The sequence below is a fragment of the Monodelphis domestica genome, chromosome X (genome assembly GCF_027887165.1).
Source record: "Monodelphis domestica isolate mMonDom1 chromosome X, mMonDom1.pri, whole genome shotgun sequence".
In the NCBI taxonomy this organism is placed as follows: Eukaryota; Metazoa; Chordata; class Mammalia; order Didelphimorphia; family Didelphidae; genus Monodelphis; species Monodelphis domestica.
The window spans coordinates 61649276-61665831 of NC_077235.1; the positions used below are offsets into that span (position 1 = coordinate 61649276).

At 53.0% G+C, this 16556-nt stretch overlaps 1 protein-coding gene across 2 annotated transcripts in view; it reads left to right on the forward strand.

The window, feature by feature from the left end:
* The first annotated feature begins 7214 nt into the window (after positions 1-7214).
* TMEM255A (transmembrane protein 255A) overlaps positions 7215-16556 on the forward strand; it is an 83316-nt gene continuing 73974 nt past the window's right edge. For both annotated transcript variants that reach the window (XM_007507132.3, XM_007507133.3), the window contains exon 1: positions 7215-7572. In XM_007507132.3, the coding sequence (XP_007507194.1) occupies positions 7422-7572 (151 nt within the window). In that variant the 5' untranslated portion in view covers positions 7215-7421. The remainder of the gene's footprint in view (positions 7573-16556) is intronic.

Sequence of the window (16556 nt, forward strand, 5' to 3'; positions counted from 1 at the left end):
AAGAGATTAGACTAGATGGCCTCTGAAGTCCCCTTCAGCTCTAGATCTAAGATCCTATCACTCCACTTCCTCTACTTATCCATTCCTGAAGCCAAACTGGCTTTCTTTGTAAAGCTCCTCACATAGAATACGCCATCTTCTCTGGCCATGACTGGAATGCCCCTCCTCCTCTTCTCCGCCTCGTAGCATCCTTTTTCCACATCACCTCCTCCGTGAAGTCTTTCCTTACCCCCAACTGCTTAGCATCTTGTATCCCTAACAGCCTCTCATTTCCTTTTTTGCCCATGTTCAAGCATGTTACCTCCCCTGGAGGATCATCTCATTCTTTGTGCTTTGGTTCTTAAAGCCTAGTTGAGTTGATGGCATGCAGTTGGTGCTTAATAAATGCAGGGCATGGAGCCTGTTGACCGTAAGTCCTTCACATGCAGCTTCTCCAGCTGCTCCTTCCTTTCCGTTTCCAGGTTCTAGGCCAAGGAGGGCTTGAGGTGTCAGGGCCCCCTGGCAGTCTGGGGAAGCCATCTTGGTCAGCATTCCTTAGTCTTCAGTCATTGGAGGAAGCACTGCCTTTTAGCTAGAGCTTAGTGAAGACCAAGATGTCACTTGTTTTCCCCATCTGAGTTCTTTCTCAGGCTCCCTGAATTCTGCCCTCAGACCCCACCAGGCTGACAATGTCTGGGCCCCGTGAATGTGCTTGGTGACTGGACAAGAATGTCGTATTCCGGGGACCAAGTTACCGGACCATGTCTAGATGACACAAAAATGGTGTGATTTTTCAGTGCTTTTCTAAGACTGAAGCATCCAAGCTCTAGAACCAGAGGGAACTTTAGAGGTCATCTGGCCTGACCCCCTTGATTTTTCAGAGGAGGAAACTGAGGTACAGAGTTGAAGCAACTTGTTCAAGGTCACACAGCATCATAAGTCAAGAGATCATAGATGGTGAGCTGGAAGGAACCAGTTAAATGGGAATAATGATACCTGTGGGATAACCTAAGTCACAGGGTTGTTTGGGCACCAAACAAGATTATCTGGAAACCTTAAAACAACACACAAACTTCAGCTTTATTTTTTCTTAGGAAAATCCCTTTCTGTCTGCCTGGCTCCTGAGAAAGGGCAGCAGCCTGCCTTGGGCATCAGTGTCCTCCTCTGGCCAATGAGGGCTCGCCCCCTCCAGCTCCCTCTCTCTGTTGACAGTCAGCAGCTCCCTTGATGAGTGGGCCTTCGGGCCAATGGAGGCTGCTGTCAAAAGAGTGAAAATGCCCTATAAATCATGGGCCCAGACATCTCAGGCTAGTAGAAACAGTGGGAGGGACCCAGTCCAGCCCCGTCATTTTTCAGAGAAGGTCACTGAGGCCCTGGGAGGTGCCATTTATGCCAAGGTCACCTATGAGGTGCCATTTATCCCAAGGTCACCTATGAGGTGCTAAAGCTAGAGCTAGAAAGCAGCCAAGAGAACCAGATCTAGTTCAACTTGATCATTTTACAAAGGGAGAAACTGAGCTTGACTGAGGTGGTCTGGGAGGAGATTTAAACCCGTCTTCCTGACTCCAAGGCCTATGCTCTTCCCTTTCCTTTTCTCCATCACTGGAGAAGTAGAAGGGATCCGCCTCTACCCCAGGGCCCTTTGGCAAGCATCATCATGGCCAAAGGATTATTGCACGCTAAGGGGCAGTGTGTTGGTGATGGTACTTGGAGCGGTCTGTTTCTAGGCCCTTTTCTGGGCCGGAGCGGAGGTCAAGGTGGCTGTAGCTTAAGTCCAACATTTGGGGATGAGGGCAATAGCCCCACTCCTGCCCCCCACCTTGGGTCACGAGTGGAGGATGAGAGATTGGGGACACTGTCTGATGAAGGCTGTGTCCCCACCCCCTCTTCCAGGAGATAGATAGTAGAGCACAGTGGAAAGCATGCTGGTGCTGGAGTCCCAAGGATCTGGACCAGGAAACTTCTTACTTATGTGGCCTCACCTCACTGGGCCTCAGTGATCTGCTCTGAAAAATGAGGGGGCTGGGCCCATGATTTATAGGGCATTTTCACTCTTTTGACAGCAGCCTGCATTGGCCCGAAGGCCCACTCATCAAGGGAGCTGCTGACTGTCAACAGAGAGAGGGAGCTGGAGGGGACGAGCTCTCATTGGCCAGAGGAGGACACTGATGCCCAAGGCAGGCTGCTGCCCTTTCTCAGGAGCCAGGCAGACTTGCTTTGGGAAAACCAAAAGCTGCCAGTTCTGCGTTGCTTTAAGGCTCCTAGATGGGCCAGTTTGGGCCTCGCCATAATCGCTGTGAGGTTGGGCCATCGTAGGCATTGTTCTTCTCAGCTGCTGCCACCAGCTGCACTTCTCTGGACTTCTCCATCCTGCCCTCATACTGGGCACCTCCCTCCCTTCTGGCTTCCTTCTGTAGGTTGTCTTCTCCCATTCGCTCCTTAAGGGAGGGCCTTGTGGGTGCCCTAGTCCGTGAAGATGACACCCCTTCCTGGGCCTCAGTGACCTCTTGTAGAAAATGAAGGATTGAATGCGCTGGCCTCTGGGGTCTCTGCCAGTTCTGTCAGGCTAAGGTCAGGAGGCAGGGGAAGCCACCTGATGCACCCGTCGCCTCTCCCAATCCTGCTTTCATGCTGTGCTCCAAGGCAGCGAACAAGAGGGGGCACAGTGGGCCAGTTCCCAGGCCAGGCCCCGGGCTCCAGGCTCCAACCTCCTTTCTGAGGAGCCTGTAGTGAACACATGCACCCCCATGCCCACACCCATGCCCAAAGGGCATTTTCCGACTGCCAGCTCCCTACTTGTCAGGGAAAGTTAGAGCTGCTTGAGGATGGCAGAGAGGAGGTGGCAGTCTCACCCTAGGGTGCTTCCTGCTTGGGAATCTGAGTGGCATCATGTTGTGGTAGAAGGGGCTCCAGCAGTCATCAACAAATGCTGAGGTGCCAGGCACTGAGAGAAGACCTTCTTCTAGAAGGGAACCATACTGCCAGCTGCCAGGCAGTCCCCCAGGTCCCAGAAGCACCCACTGTGAGCTGGGCACTGGGCCAAGCACTGAAGATCCAGCAAGGGCCAAAGATACCGTCACTCCCTCACTGCAGAGATTGGGTGGAGACAACCAGTTCTGGGCACAGCTAGCCAGGCCTTGGCCTCCAGGGACTTTGGGCCAAGGGAGACTCACTGTGGACAAGGCACTTAATTGCACTGACAATAGCTCACATCCATATGTAAGGGACTCAGGGCCCCTTATCTGGGCAATGGGAATAACATGACGGGACAGTCCTAGGGAAAGGCCACGGAGTCCCCTGAGCCCACCCACGAGGGGGGAGCTTGCAACATAGCATAGCGGGACTGTAATAACAGCATTAGCGCCAGCCTCTTCCCTGGCTGAGGTTCGAGAAACCATCCAGAGGAATGGCAGGGAACAAGGGATTCCAGGGGATTACACCAGGCATGGGGCTCTGCATCTGAGAATGGGGCATGCACACGCATACATAAACATATGTATACACATTCAGACACAGACACATGGATACACATAAACATATACAGATGCACATGTATACATAAACACAATACACACACATACACATAGCAACACTCCCAGACATGCATACATGTGAATACACACATACACAGGCCTGCACAATACATCCATACATACATGAACACATACACATATGTAAATAGGTATGTATACACACATGTTCTCTGTGTGTCCGTAAAACAAGTTTAAAACCCCATCATCCCTGTGCTTCGTAAAGAAACATCGCCCGACCTGTCTTGCTGTGAATTCTGGCACTGAAGGGTGGCTAGGACTGGGCAGTCAGGATTAAATGACTTGCCCAGGATCACACCACTAGGCAGTATCTGAGGCCAGATTGGAACCCAGGTCCTCCTGACTCCAGGCCTGGCTGCCCCCATCCCTGTAAATTCATTCCACCCCCAGTGCAGCATGGCATTAATCTGTGCCTCTGAGAGAGCCACCGGGCAGGGCATTGGCAAGGTAAAGGCTGCCCAGTCAGCTAGCAGGATGTGGCACGACTGGGTCTCCCCTGACTCCTGCCCCATGGGGCCCATCTCTCTGTCAATCCCTCTATCCCAGGCACCCCCTTGGTATCTGCAGACCACTCTCCTTGCCCTCCTCACTGAGCCATCAAGAAAAGCAAATGAAGCATGGGGAAGTATTTAGGCCTCATCCTAATGGGAGAGTGTGTGCAATAACCCACCTCTGGAGGAGGAAATGTGGCCCAGGGCAAAAAGGCCCCAGCTCAGGGGCCCTGAGCTCAAGTCTTAGCTGTCTCATGGTAATATTAGCTGTATGACCTTGGGCAAGTCCCTTCCCTGCCCTGGGCCTCAGTTTCCTCCTGGGGAAAATGAAGAGGTTGGCCTGGATGGCCCCCAAGTTGTCCCCCCACTCTAGAGCTTGGCTCCAAGTGGGGGCACGTGCCCCCTCCATGCCAGGGAGCTTGCTGAGCACTGGAGATCCAGAGAGACAAGGTGAAAGCTGGCGCATCCAGCAGGCAGCCAAAGACACAAATAAATGTCAGGCAATTTGTGTGGGAGGAGAACTTTGCCAGCTGCCTGAGCTGGAAGGAACACACCAGCGATGGATGCTCTCCTGTGAAGGCCGCCTCCCTTCCTGTCCTGACCTCGGAGGGGCTCAGTGGCACAGGATAGGCAGGAAGGGCCTGGGGCCCACTGCTACAGCTAGGAAGGGCAGAGGGGAGGAAGGAGGGAACACAAGCAATCTTTTCTATTAATACCCTCCAGCCCCCTGGTGTTCTGGGAAGCCCTTTCCCAGCCGTCCTCTCACTTGGGCTTTCCAGTCACCCCTTGGAAGGTGCAGGGGGCCTTCCTTGGACTATTTTACAGAAAGGGAAGTCGAGGCTTAGGGAAGGGGAAGGGAAAGGCAGCAACTTTCCACCCTGCTCTTTGTCCCTCTTCTTCAGCCTTTCCCCAGGGGCTCCCAAAGTGTTTACAGATGGTTTTCTTTTTAACTCCAGGAAGCCCCTTGTCTCCCTAGGAAGCTGGGAAAGGGCAGGGGTTGTGATTCCCATTTTCCAGATAAGGCAAGCAAGACCTAATGCTTAGGTCAGTGAGACAGCTGCCACAGAGGCCTCTGGACCTCGTGACCCAGAAGAGAGTGCCTTTCCTTTTGGGGGAGTTGAGGGTGGGGAGGTGGGATAAAGAGATACCCAGGGCAAGGAAAGGCATGGGAACCTCCCCTCTGTAGCCACAGGGGTACACAGACAGCAGCCCTGGCAGTGTGCCAGGGTACCTCCCCCCACTGACCTGGAAACCCTCACCCTAACCCACAGGAAGGCGTCCCCTGGCTTCTCAAAGAGCTCTAGGGAATCCCATTATTCAGCAGAGCATCAGAGAGCACCCCAACCTGTCCCCCCCAGCATGAGCAGTCCTGTATCCCCTCTGGTATGGGGGCCTCAAGACATGCCTTTTCAGGACCCAAAGGGCCAGGAAACAAGAAGGCATGATCAGCCTCAAAGATCAGAAGGGTCCCTTGGGTGGGTAGGCAAAAAATTGTCTTTGAAATGCAGAGACCCGGGTTCAAATTCCATCTCTCTTACTCTCCAACCTGTATGATTTGGGGCAAGGCTCAAAGATGTGGTTTTCTTCTCTGTAAAACAAAAGGGTTCAACCAAATGACCTCTTGATGGTCCTTGCCAAGAAAACCTCTCTGGGCCTCAGTTTCCTCCTTAGGAAAATGAGGGGGCTTTGAGGTCCCTTCCAGCTCCAGAGTTCTGGCCCTCTAAGGTGTGATGTCACCAGTGTGGTGAGATTTTCAGCTTGTGCCCAGCACCTCCCCCTATATCCTCTCCTATTCTTATGGCATCCTGGGCCAGGCAAGAGGCCCCCTGGGGCTGTGGAGGGGGGTGGCCCTCTCTGGCTTCTCCTCTTTTGCATTCCTTGGTCCCAGGGAGATGAAAGGAAGCTCTGGCCTCGCTGCTGAAGCCCACCTTGGAGACGGGCTTCCTCCCTTCCCTGCAGAGCCTGGCGCTCTCCACTCTGCCCTCCTTGGTTTAGAGGCAGACAGGCGTCGTTGGTCCTTCCCCGGGCCAGCCAGCAGCAGCCCTGACCCTCCGGGGATGTCGGCCGCTTTCGCCGGCCCCTCCTCCTTTCTTGCAGGGCCCTCGGACTCTGTTGCACCTATTTCCCCCCACTCTGTTTGGGGCGTCCGCCGCTCAGCTTCTCGGTGTTCCTTGGTTCCCAGCCATCTGGCGTCTTCCCCTGGACCGTGGAGGTGGGGAGGAGAGGTGGTGGGCTTTACTCCCTGGGCGCCTGGAGCTGCCCTTCCCGGCTTCCCCGCCGCCTTACCCAAGGATTTCTCTTTCCCCTCCTCTCCAGCTAGAGAAGCGTGGTGCCTGAGCTGGCTGGCTATAGCGAGGAGCCCCCTCTCAAACTTCCAGGTAGGGGATTGGGGTCTGTCTGGGGACTCTGCCAGTGTCCCCTTTGTGGGCCTCAGTTTTCCCATCTATAAAACAGGACTATGAATTCCTGTTGCAGCAGCTCCAAATGTAAAATGAGGGGACCTGTTCAGTCCTTGCCCTGCACCGGGAGCCGTTGCCTTTCCGGGTCTAGTTCTAGGGTCCGAGAGTTAGACAAAGTCTGGTTTATTCTCTTTTCTGTTCATATTTCAGAAAAGGAAACTGAGTCAGTGAAGTGACTTGCTTATGATCACATTGTAACTAGAAGATACTTGGGAGGCCATTTCCCCGAAGTCATTCCTTCATTCCTTCATTCGGGCCCAGGGAAGTAGAAAGCACCAAGGGTGCCCAGACCCCATCCCCTCCCTTTCCCACCCTTCATCTGTGGGCCGAGGGGGCCCTGGCCAAGTTAATCCCCGGATGGTCAGGCCTCGCAGCCAGCTCCTTTGCCAGCTCCCCGGTGTGTCTCCTGGGGCAATGCAGAGAACACCGCAGAGCCTGTGTGTGTGTGTGTGTGTGTGTGTGTGTGTGTGTGTGTGTGTGTGCCCGCGGGTGTGTGCCCGCGGGTGACCCTGGCCCCCCTAAGTCCAACTTCGAATCAGGTGGCTCCTCTGCGGCCCCCCTTTTGCCCTTAGGGCCCCCAGTACGTCCCCCGCCTGCACTTTGCTAATCGGAGCGGGGTCCTAAATAGACGCAATCCAGAAGTCCGGGGGGGGGGGGGGGAGAGGAGATGGGGCTAGGGCTGGGGAGGGGGAGGGGGGTGGAGACGGGGGGGGGGCAGTTGCGCAAGCGCAGACCGCCAGCCAGCCAACCAGCCAGCCAGCCAATGCCGCGGACGCCCTGGGAATAGTGAGGGAGAGAGAGGCGGCGGCGCAGAGGCGGTAGAAGCAGCGGCGGCGGCAGCTGGGCTGCAGGGAGGGAGCGAGCGAGTGAGCGAGCGGGCGACCGAGCGCTCTCCTAACTGGGCTCCGGCAGGGAGCTCCTCCGGCCGGCTGGCCCGCACCATGGCCACAGCAGCAGCGACTGCAGCGGGGCAGCCTGAGGTGCCGGAGGCTGGGAACTGGGGCGGAGGGCGCTGCAGCGCGGCGCCTCTCACTATGCACCAGTCCCTGACTCAGCAGCGCTCCAGCGAGGTCTCGCTGGCCGATTCCATGGGTAAGTAAGTGGAGGCTGCTCACCCTCTCACCTGCCCGCCAGCCCTGGGCTGCTCGGAACGTAGTGCCTGGCGGCCGTGCTGGTGAGTGCACTGGTCTTGGTAGGGGGAGTAAAGAAGCAACTCAGCGCGCCCCCCCCCCCCTTTGGCCGCAGCGCGCTGCGCTCTCTTGGCGCTGGTACGCTTGGTGAGGAGCGCTCGCTCAAGAGCGCTGGGTGCGGTGCGCTCGGTGCACAGAACAGGATGCCCTGGAAAGACTGGGCAAGGGCGGGGGCGGGGTGCGCAGGGGTGCGCGAGTATCCGACAGTGCGCGCGGCTCCCGCAGCCCTTTGCCCGCCAGTGCGTCGTAGTCGTTGTCTGGCTGTGTGTGTGGGTGTGTCTGGGTGTCTGTGTTGAAGTCTGAGACTGCTGCCGGGAGCAGCGCCCGGCGGGGCCCCAGAAACCCCTCGGTAACTGCTTGTTGCTTGTCTGGGGTCCTGCCCGGCGACCCGCCGGCAGTGTGTGTGGCTGGGCATCGTCCTCCGCATAGCGCGCACCTCCTGGCCTCCGAAGCAGCCCCCCTGTTCACCACGGGTTGATGGACTGCTGGTGCGGTGCGGTGCGCTGGGGGGGGGGGGGGGGAGGGTGCTGGCACAGCTGCCAGATAAAGTCTCATTGGTGGCACGGGTGTACGCACAAGGATGAGTGCGTCTGTCGGTCGACCCGCGAAGCTGGGGGTGGGTTCGAGCGGCTTCCTGGGTGGTCTCCTAGATGCCCAAACCCTCTGGGGATAGCACCTCAGCCCGTGGCAAGCCCCTCCCGTCAGCAGCGGCACAGGCCTGCAGGGCTGGGTTCTTGGCCGCAGCCAGGGGCTGGCGCTGGGGGGGCGCAGTTGGAGGAGCTGCCTTTGTGGTTTCTGAGGGTCCAGTAGGGGGATTCAGGGCAGGAGCCATCAACACGACCCCTCCCCCCCCCTCGGCCATTATCCAGCCACTTCCAGTGAGCTGGCCCCTTTGGGTGTCCCTTTCCTCTGGCAGCATACTCCAGAGCAACAATTGGGGGGCAGGCGCGAGCTGCCTTCTGGTGGTGAGACATTGGGCAATGACGGACTCTGCGTTAAGGCCGGCCAGAAGAGGCCCTCCAGAATCCAAGAAAGTGGGATGTGAGGACTTCAAGGGGACAAGGCCACCCAGCCAGTGGCCCCGGGTTGTCTGACACGAGTTGCCTTCTCTTTCTCCAATATTGCTCAGGCTGCCAGAGGTCTGGCCTCCAAGCACTGGAGACAGAAGCCTGGGAGGGGCTCCCTCTGCTTCAGTCTGCCCTTGTGGGAAAGGGCAGGGATTCTGGGATTCCTTCAGAAAAGGCTGCAGGAAGAGAGAGGGGCACCCTTTACAGGGCCAACCACCTAGTGCTCCAGCTTTTGTCCCACTGTTGGGCTGCTTGGGGGCCTGGCCCTGATGAGGCCACCCTATGAGAAAAGGCTTAGGGGGAGGAGTACTAGATCCCACTATTCTCACTGAAGGGGTTGGAGCTAAAAGGTGCCCAAACTGTCACCAACTCCAAGCAAATATCTCCTTTTACTGTTGAGGAAATTGAGGCCCTGGGAGGGGGAAGGACTTGTCCAAGGTCACGAATATAGTAGGAATATAGATCTAGACAACGTCATGTCTAAATGTCCTCGTTGGACAGATGAGGAAACAGACCGGGAGAGGTTCCCTCTCGTGCCCAAGGTCATGCTTTTAGTGAATGACATGGGAATGAATTTGATCCTAGGCACTCTGGCCATATAGCCCACTGCTTTGTCGTAAGCGTTTGCAGAAGCCGGTGAGGCCTGCTGGCGGGGGGGTGGGGGGGCACTGGAGGGCATCCTTTGTCCACAGCCTCTGCCCATGCCCATCACCTTCGTTGGACAAGCCTATAGAGGACAAGAAGAATTTGGCACGCTGGAATAGGTTTGGCCCACCTGGCGTCTGAGCTCAAGTAAGGGGGTCACTTGGCTTAGCTGCAGAACCTGTAGGGTGTAAGAGAGAACGAGGGATGCCGAGAGGGGTCCAGGAGACTGGCAGGAGCACATGGGGTCCAGGGTAGGGCTAGAGTTGGGGCCAAATGAGCTTCTCCAAAGCCAATGGGAGTGTAGGGCAAAGGGGCATCCTGGGGCTGACCTTTGGCCTGGCCTCTCCCATGCTGCTCTCCACTCTGGCCATCCCAGGGATGGAGGAAGTGGCATTGGGCAATTCCTGAGTCCAGTGTGAACCCTAGACTGCCATTACGCAGGCAGAGGAGTCTCCCTGGAGTTCCCTGGCTCTGCTCCTGCCCAGGCTGAGTCTGAATCAGCTTCTGGGCTACTCCGGAACAGCTCCTGCTGAACTGGGCTCTGGTGAGGCCTCCTTCCCTGGCCTCAGCAGTTCCACGGGATTCCCTTGACTCACACAATGGAAACCCGCCCGGCCAAAAACCAAACCCCAACAGCACCCCACCCCCCATCTGGGCACTCTGAAATGAGCCCTCCGTTATTCCAGACACTCCTCTGGGCTAATTAGAGACCAGCAGGTGGAGACCTGGGTTCGAATACTACTTCCCCCCCCTTAACAGGCTATGTGCTAGTTTCCTAGCCCCTCCCTACTCCACAGCATCCATTATGGAATGAGGTGATGCGGAGACCTCCCCCCCCACCCACCCCCGTGGCCCTGTATGACCACTGGCCACTACTAATAGGACTATTGCGACGAGAGCCAGGCCTTCACCAAGGCTGCGCCTGGGGAACTGGTCAGACTCAGGGCCCTCTTTTTCTCTCTGCATGGCAAGTCCTTGGGTTCTCCTTTGCAGAGTACCCTAATGGCAGTCCCCCAGAGGGACTCCCTGTTCTGCCCCTTTCTCCATCCCTTGCTAGGTACTTTGGTTATAGGGCCTGAACGTGGACTCTGACTCGCCACTCGTTAGGCTGGCCTGGAAGCTTCAGCAGGCCACTTGTCTCGGGGCCTCAGCCTCCTCATCTCTAAAATGGCAAGAATGATGCTTGCATCATTGCCTTCTCCGGGGAGGGGAGGCTTACCAGAAGGTGAAATGGGGCCTCTTCTCTGGCTTGGGTGAGGTCAGGTTGGGAAAGAGAGCTCGAGGCTCCACTCTACAGGCCTAGGATGAGAGCACCCTCACCCCCTTTCCTCACCCCATCTCATTGTGTGGAGGGGAGGAGAAATGGTTGGTTAGGATCCAACAGAGCACCTGAGCCAAGAAGCAGGTACTTTAGAGGCTGTCTACTCCCCATGTACGGGGTTCAGGCCTAGGGCAATTAATGCCACATCACCCAATTGCTGGCCCGTGGATGTAGAAAGCAAGTGCCCTACTTGTGGCCCTTATCCCATGGTGTCTGGGTCTGCTGGGCCAGCAAAATAACTCTTTGCTGTTCTTAGGAATGATAAATTCATAGAGTTTCAACAAAATATGTAAACTGAGGGGACACTAAGCAAAAGGATGAGCCTGGTGGAGTGAGTCAATCAGGGAAGGCTCCCTGCAGGAGGTGAGTTTTGAAGGAAAGGGAGGGATATGGATTCCAGATAAGTTATGTGTTCCATGTGAGATGACTGGCAAGTGCAGGGACATAGAAGTGGCTTGTCTTTGGGGATGGGGATGGGGCAAGGTGGGAGGAGGAGGAGACAAAGTGGTTGGGCTTCTCTGAGAGTGATGGCGAGGAATCCATATGATCAGGAATCTCAAGAGAACTGCAGTAATCAAGTGGGGAGGTGTCTTTTGAGATGGTTCCTGGGAACTCACAGATTTTCAGGTGTGCCCAGGGCTGGGCAACAGTACCTCAGCAACTGAGGCACCCAAAGGAACCCTGTTCCAAGTGTAAGAGTCCACACTGCCAAGTCACAAGGGAGAATGATGTGCAACTAAAGGAAACAGTTGAGGCTTCAGTTGGAAAAGAGACCAACCTAAGGTAGAGATGGGCAGATTTGGCCCTCGTCAGGGTGCTAGAGTCTGGGAGACAACAGAGAAGGAAAAGGACAGTGGCTCACTGAGGGATCTCCCAGGAAAGGGCAAAGGACAGAGAGAAAATTCAGATAGCTGATGAGATTCCATCCTTGCTCAGGAGTACAGAGGCCGCTGCTTATTGGCCTGCTGACAAGAATAGAGACGTCTGTCCTTATTGGGGGGGGGGGGGAGTGTAGTCAAGACCTAGTAGAGAATAGCCCAGTAGTAGTTAGCAAAGTAGGTGATGAGCTGCCCACTTGGAGTGAATCATGTGAGTCAAAATGGTACTTCCAGAAGGAAATGAAAATGTGAGGGGGAAATGGAGAAACAAACAAATGTGGATGCATAGGGAACTCCCCAGCAGACTTCAATTTTAGAAAAGGTGAAAGCAAAGCCAGGAGCAAAAGCTAGCTGGCAAGGAGAGCTAAGAAAAAGGAGAATGGAAGAAAGGTCAGAGGGGATGGGGTGACAATAGCCTAAAGAAGGCAGAGCCACACAATGATTGCCCTGTCAAGGAGAACAATCTTTGCTCAGTCCCTGAAAGGGACACCCAAAATGATTTGGCAGGCAGTTAATATTAAGGTAAGGAAGGGGAAGAGGCAGAGAGCACCAAGGTGCCCTTGAGCAATTCAAGACCCCTGGCCCAGATTTTCCTGCAGATCCTAGAGGAAATGGATCATGGATGAGATGGCTGAGCAAGGGATATTTGAAAGATCCCAGAAAATAATAGTGGCACCCCAAATCTGGAGATGGGTAAATAGCCCAATGAGAGGAGATAGCAGAATGCAAACCATTGACTAGTGACTTTGGCACATGAGAGGAGGGGGAGGAGGAAAGGGAAGTGGATGGCCACCTCCAAAACAGGCTAGCCGAATCACTTCCCTTTCTGAAGAGGTGTCTGTCTGGCAGATGAGAGCCCTGGTGGTGTGCTCCAGGGTCTATTGGTCTTCACTCCGGTCCTTTTTGTCACTTTGATCAGTGGCTGGGATGTGGATGGAGATGAGATGCTCACATTTGAGGGGATATTTGCTGGGAGGGATAGCAAACACTAGAAGGATGGCACAGGCCAGGGCTGAAACCACTAGGCCGAATGTAAGAAGAGAACATTTGACAAGGATAAATGTAAAATCATCGACTTCCCAAATATAAGACGAGGGAGGCGTGTGTAGATGGCACTTTCTCTGGGGAAGATCTGAGGGTTTTAGAGCACTCCAAGCTTGCCGTGCTTCAGCAGTATTGCTATGGCAGCCAAAAGAATGGTCTCACTGCCTAGGGACCACAGTTTAGGGACACTGATAAGATAAGCCGCAGGTTGTCCAGCAGGAGGGACGGTAATCAAGATGGCGAGGGGCCTTGAGTCAGGGCCATGCTGATAGCAGTCTTTGGCATAGAGGAGGGAATGAGGCTTCTTCTTGTGTGGCCCTGGGGGGCAGAATGACTTGCGATGGATGGAAGCTACAAAGAGGCCAGTTCAGGAGGGATGCCAGGAAAATTTTCCTAACTCTGAGGGCCATCCCCAAATGGAATGGGCTACTTTGGTGGGGCAGGGACTTGGGGAGGATGTGAGAGAGGAGATTCCTTTGTGTGTGGGAGGGACAGACTACACTTCCGACAGGCCCCCATGTTACCCTTTCCAGGTAGGAAGCCAATTCACCCTTTAAACACATCAGCAAACATTCAGTTGGGTCTAGAATCCCACTGATGGGGACATTCCTATCCTTGGGGCTGGCTGTAATCCACTGGGGGACCACTGTCCATTCTATAGAGAGAGATTCAGCCCCACCGAGGAGCTAGGACCTTGCATATGCACATGGATTGGCAAACCCTATCTGAGTCCCAGGGAGAGGAAGAGACCTGGCCAAGGTCATACATAGGGTCCAATAACTAGAAATGGAATAGATCTAGAAGACCTTTGAGTCAGTGGGGGAAATAAGGCCTAGGGAGAGGAATGGATTTATCTAAGGCAAGATTTGAATTCAAGACTTCTCATTCTAAATCCATTGTTCTTTCCGTATTGCCTCTATAGCAATTAAAGTTTATAAATCACTTTTTTCACAGTAGTTCTACTGAGTAGATAGTGTAAGCAGGTATCATGAACCCTCTTCTACTGATAAGTAAACTGAGACCCAAGAGAAGGGAAGTCACTCAAGTAGTTTTGTATCTGTGGATTTCTAGTTGTGGATATCCAGGGATCTTCTTCAAAATCTCACATCCTCCATCATGCCTGCATTTGTTCACTCCACGTAAATCTTCCCTGGACAAAAGACACTCTGCCTGGGCGAGCTGAGAACATTCTAGAAAGGATCCCTGTGGACTGGTTCTCTGGGCCTCTGCAAGAGGAGCCAGGTAGCCTAGTGACGGGGGAGGCCTGGAGGGAATCATCCCCAGTGCTGAACTCCAAAGTCATTCCAAGAGTTTCTCAGCTGCCTGACTGCCCCCCCCCAACACACACACACACAGGCTGAGGAAGAACAAAATTACTTTCCCAATGCCACTATGTGGTTTGCTGACTCACTTTTCTGACAGGCCTGTGCTTTTAAGCATGAGTTATAGAGATATTTTCAAAAGAGATCAAAGGAGGCCAGCAGTGATTGTGGCCTTGCTATGGCCACTGTGGGCCAAGGAGGAAGTAAACTACACCTCTTCTGCTCCCTAAGGACACCTTGAGAGGCAGCAGGGGACAGTAAAAAGGGCACTGGTTCTGCTTGTTGGAAGACTACGTTGAAGGCCCACCCCTGATGGTTACTACTCTTGTGACCTTGGACAAAACACTTCTCCCTGGGCCTCAGTTTCTTCCACTGCAAAATGAGAAGGAAGGACTCAGTAACCTCTGAGGCCCTTCCTAGCTCTAGATCTAGGAACCCAAGGGTGACCTTGGGCAAATTTCTTCTGCTTGAGCCTCAGTTGCCTGCTCTGTAAAATGAGAGCGATGAACTAGGTGTCCACTGAAGATCATTCCAGCTCTAGATCCAGAATCCTAGGTGTGATCTTGGCTAAGTCACTACCCTCCCCCCCCCCTCAGTTTTCTCCTCTGTAAAATGAGAGGGTCGGACAGACTAGAGGGTTTCTGAGGACCCTGCTAGCTCAAAATTTGTGATCCTGTGACAGTTTGTCTCATGAAGACAGCTCAATTTCTAGGCCCTTGCAGAGTCATACAGTGACAGCAGATTCTTAGTAGGATTGAGGAAAAGAGAGACAAGAGGCTGTTAAGAGTATGAGCTACTTTGTCTAGGCTGCCAGTAGGACCTAATTTTTCTTCCTTCCTTCCTTCCTTCCTTCCTTCCTTCCTTCCTTCCTTCCTTCCTTCCTTCCTTCCTTCCTTCCTTCCTTCCTTCCTTCCTTCCTTCCTTCCTTCCTTCTTTCTTTCTTTCTTTCTTTCTTTCTTTCTTTCTTTCTTTCTTTCTTTCTTTCTTTCTTTCTTTCTTTCTTTCTTTCTTTCTTTCTTTCTTTCTTTCTTTCTTTCTTTCTTTCTTTCTTTCTTTCTTTCTTTCTTTCTTTCTTCCTTCCTTCCTTCCTTCCTTCCTTCCTTCCTTCCTTCCTTCCTTCCTTCCTTCCTTCCTTCCTTCCTTTCTTTCTTTCTTTCATAAAAAACCCTTACCTTCCATCTTGAAGAGTGGTAAGGGCTAGGAAATGGGGGTGAAGTGACTTGTTCAGGGTCACCCAGCTAGGAAGTGTCTGAGGCCAGATTTGAACCCAGGATCTTCCATCTCTAGAGCCACCTACCTTCCCTAACCTAATTTTCTCAAGACTCTAGGTGCATCTTGCTTTAAGAAACCACTACAATGAGGTCCAGTCTAACTGAGGCATGGTATTGTAGTAATATAGGTCTTTAGTTCTCCACATGTCTGCTGGAGTTCTCTCTCTGCCAAAAGCAGAGTAGCTAATACCTTCTTGAGTTCCCTTAGTGATGATTTCATCCTTTAAAAGATGGAGAACCCAACATGGGGAAATTCTGTTCTGGATCTGATTCTCACTAACAGAGAGGCTGCTGGGATAGAAATCATGGGAATCCTGGAGAAAGAGGCCACTTCCTCCTAGAGTTGGTGACAAAAGCAGAAGAAGGCTATCCCTAGTCTAATATACAGCGGAGATTTTGAGAAAACTTTCAAGGGCCTTGAAGGAGGAAAAGAAATAGAATACCATGAAGATAAAATGGACACATGAGGAGTCAGCCCAGGCAGGATGGGAAATGCTCAAGAATGCAATTCTGAAGACACAGAGAGTAATAATTCCAGTAAAGAGGAAAAAATCAAATTTGTTTGAGGGGTACCAATGTGGATGCACAGAGAACTCACCAGCCAACTTAGATTCTTTTGAAGAATGTTTTTATCTTATTTTTCCTCAGTTACATGTACAAATATTTTTTAACATTTAAATAAATTTTTTGAGTCCCAAATTTCCTCCCCCCTCCTTCTTGGGAAGGCAAGCACTTCGATACAGATTATGTACATGTGCTGTCTTGCAAAGCATATTTCCTTAATCGCCATAGTGCAAAAGAGAACACAGATCCCCAGAAGGGGTGGGGGCAGAAAGCAAAAAAGCATGCTTCAGTCTATGTTTGGACTCCATCCGTCCAACAAAAGTCCTTCCGATCAGTCTTGGATTGATGTCTTGCTAAGCCATTCACAGTTAATCATCATACTGCTCTTACCATGTACGATGAGGTGGTTCTGCTCACTTCACTTTGCATCAGTTCAGGAAAGTCTTCCCAGGTTTTCCTCAAACCATCCTGCTTGTTGTTCCTTAGAGCACAATAGTATTCCCTCACCAACATGTACCTTCATTTGTACAGCCATTCCCCAGTTAAGAGACATCCCCTTACTTTTCAACTCTGCCACCACAATAAGAGCTGCCAGAAATATTCTTGTACGTAATAGCCCTTTGCCTTTTCTCTTTGGTCAGTGATAGTATTGCTGGGCCAAAGCATAGGTGTGTACCTTTTTATAGTCTTTTGGGGCCTCCTTCTAAATTGTTCTCCAGAAAAGTTAGATTAGTTCACAACTCAACAAAGTGTGTGCTAGTGTCCCGATCTTCT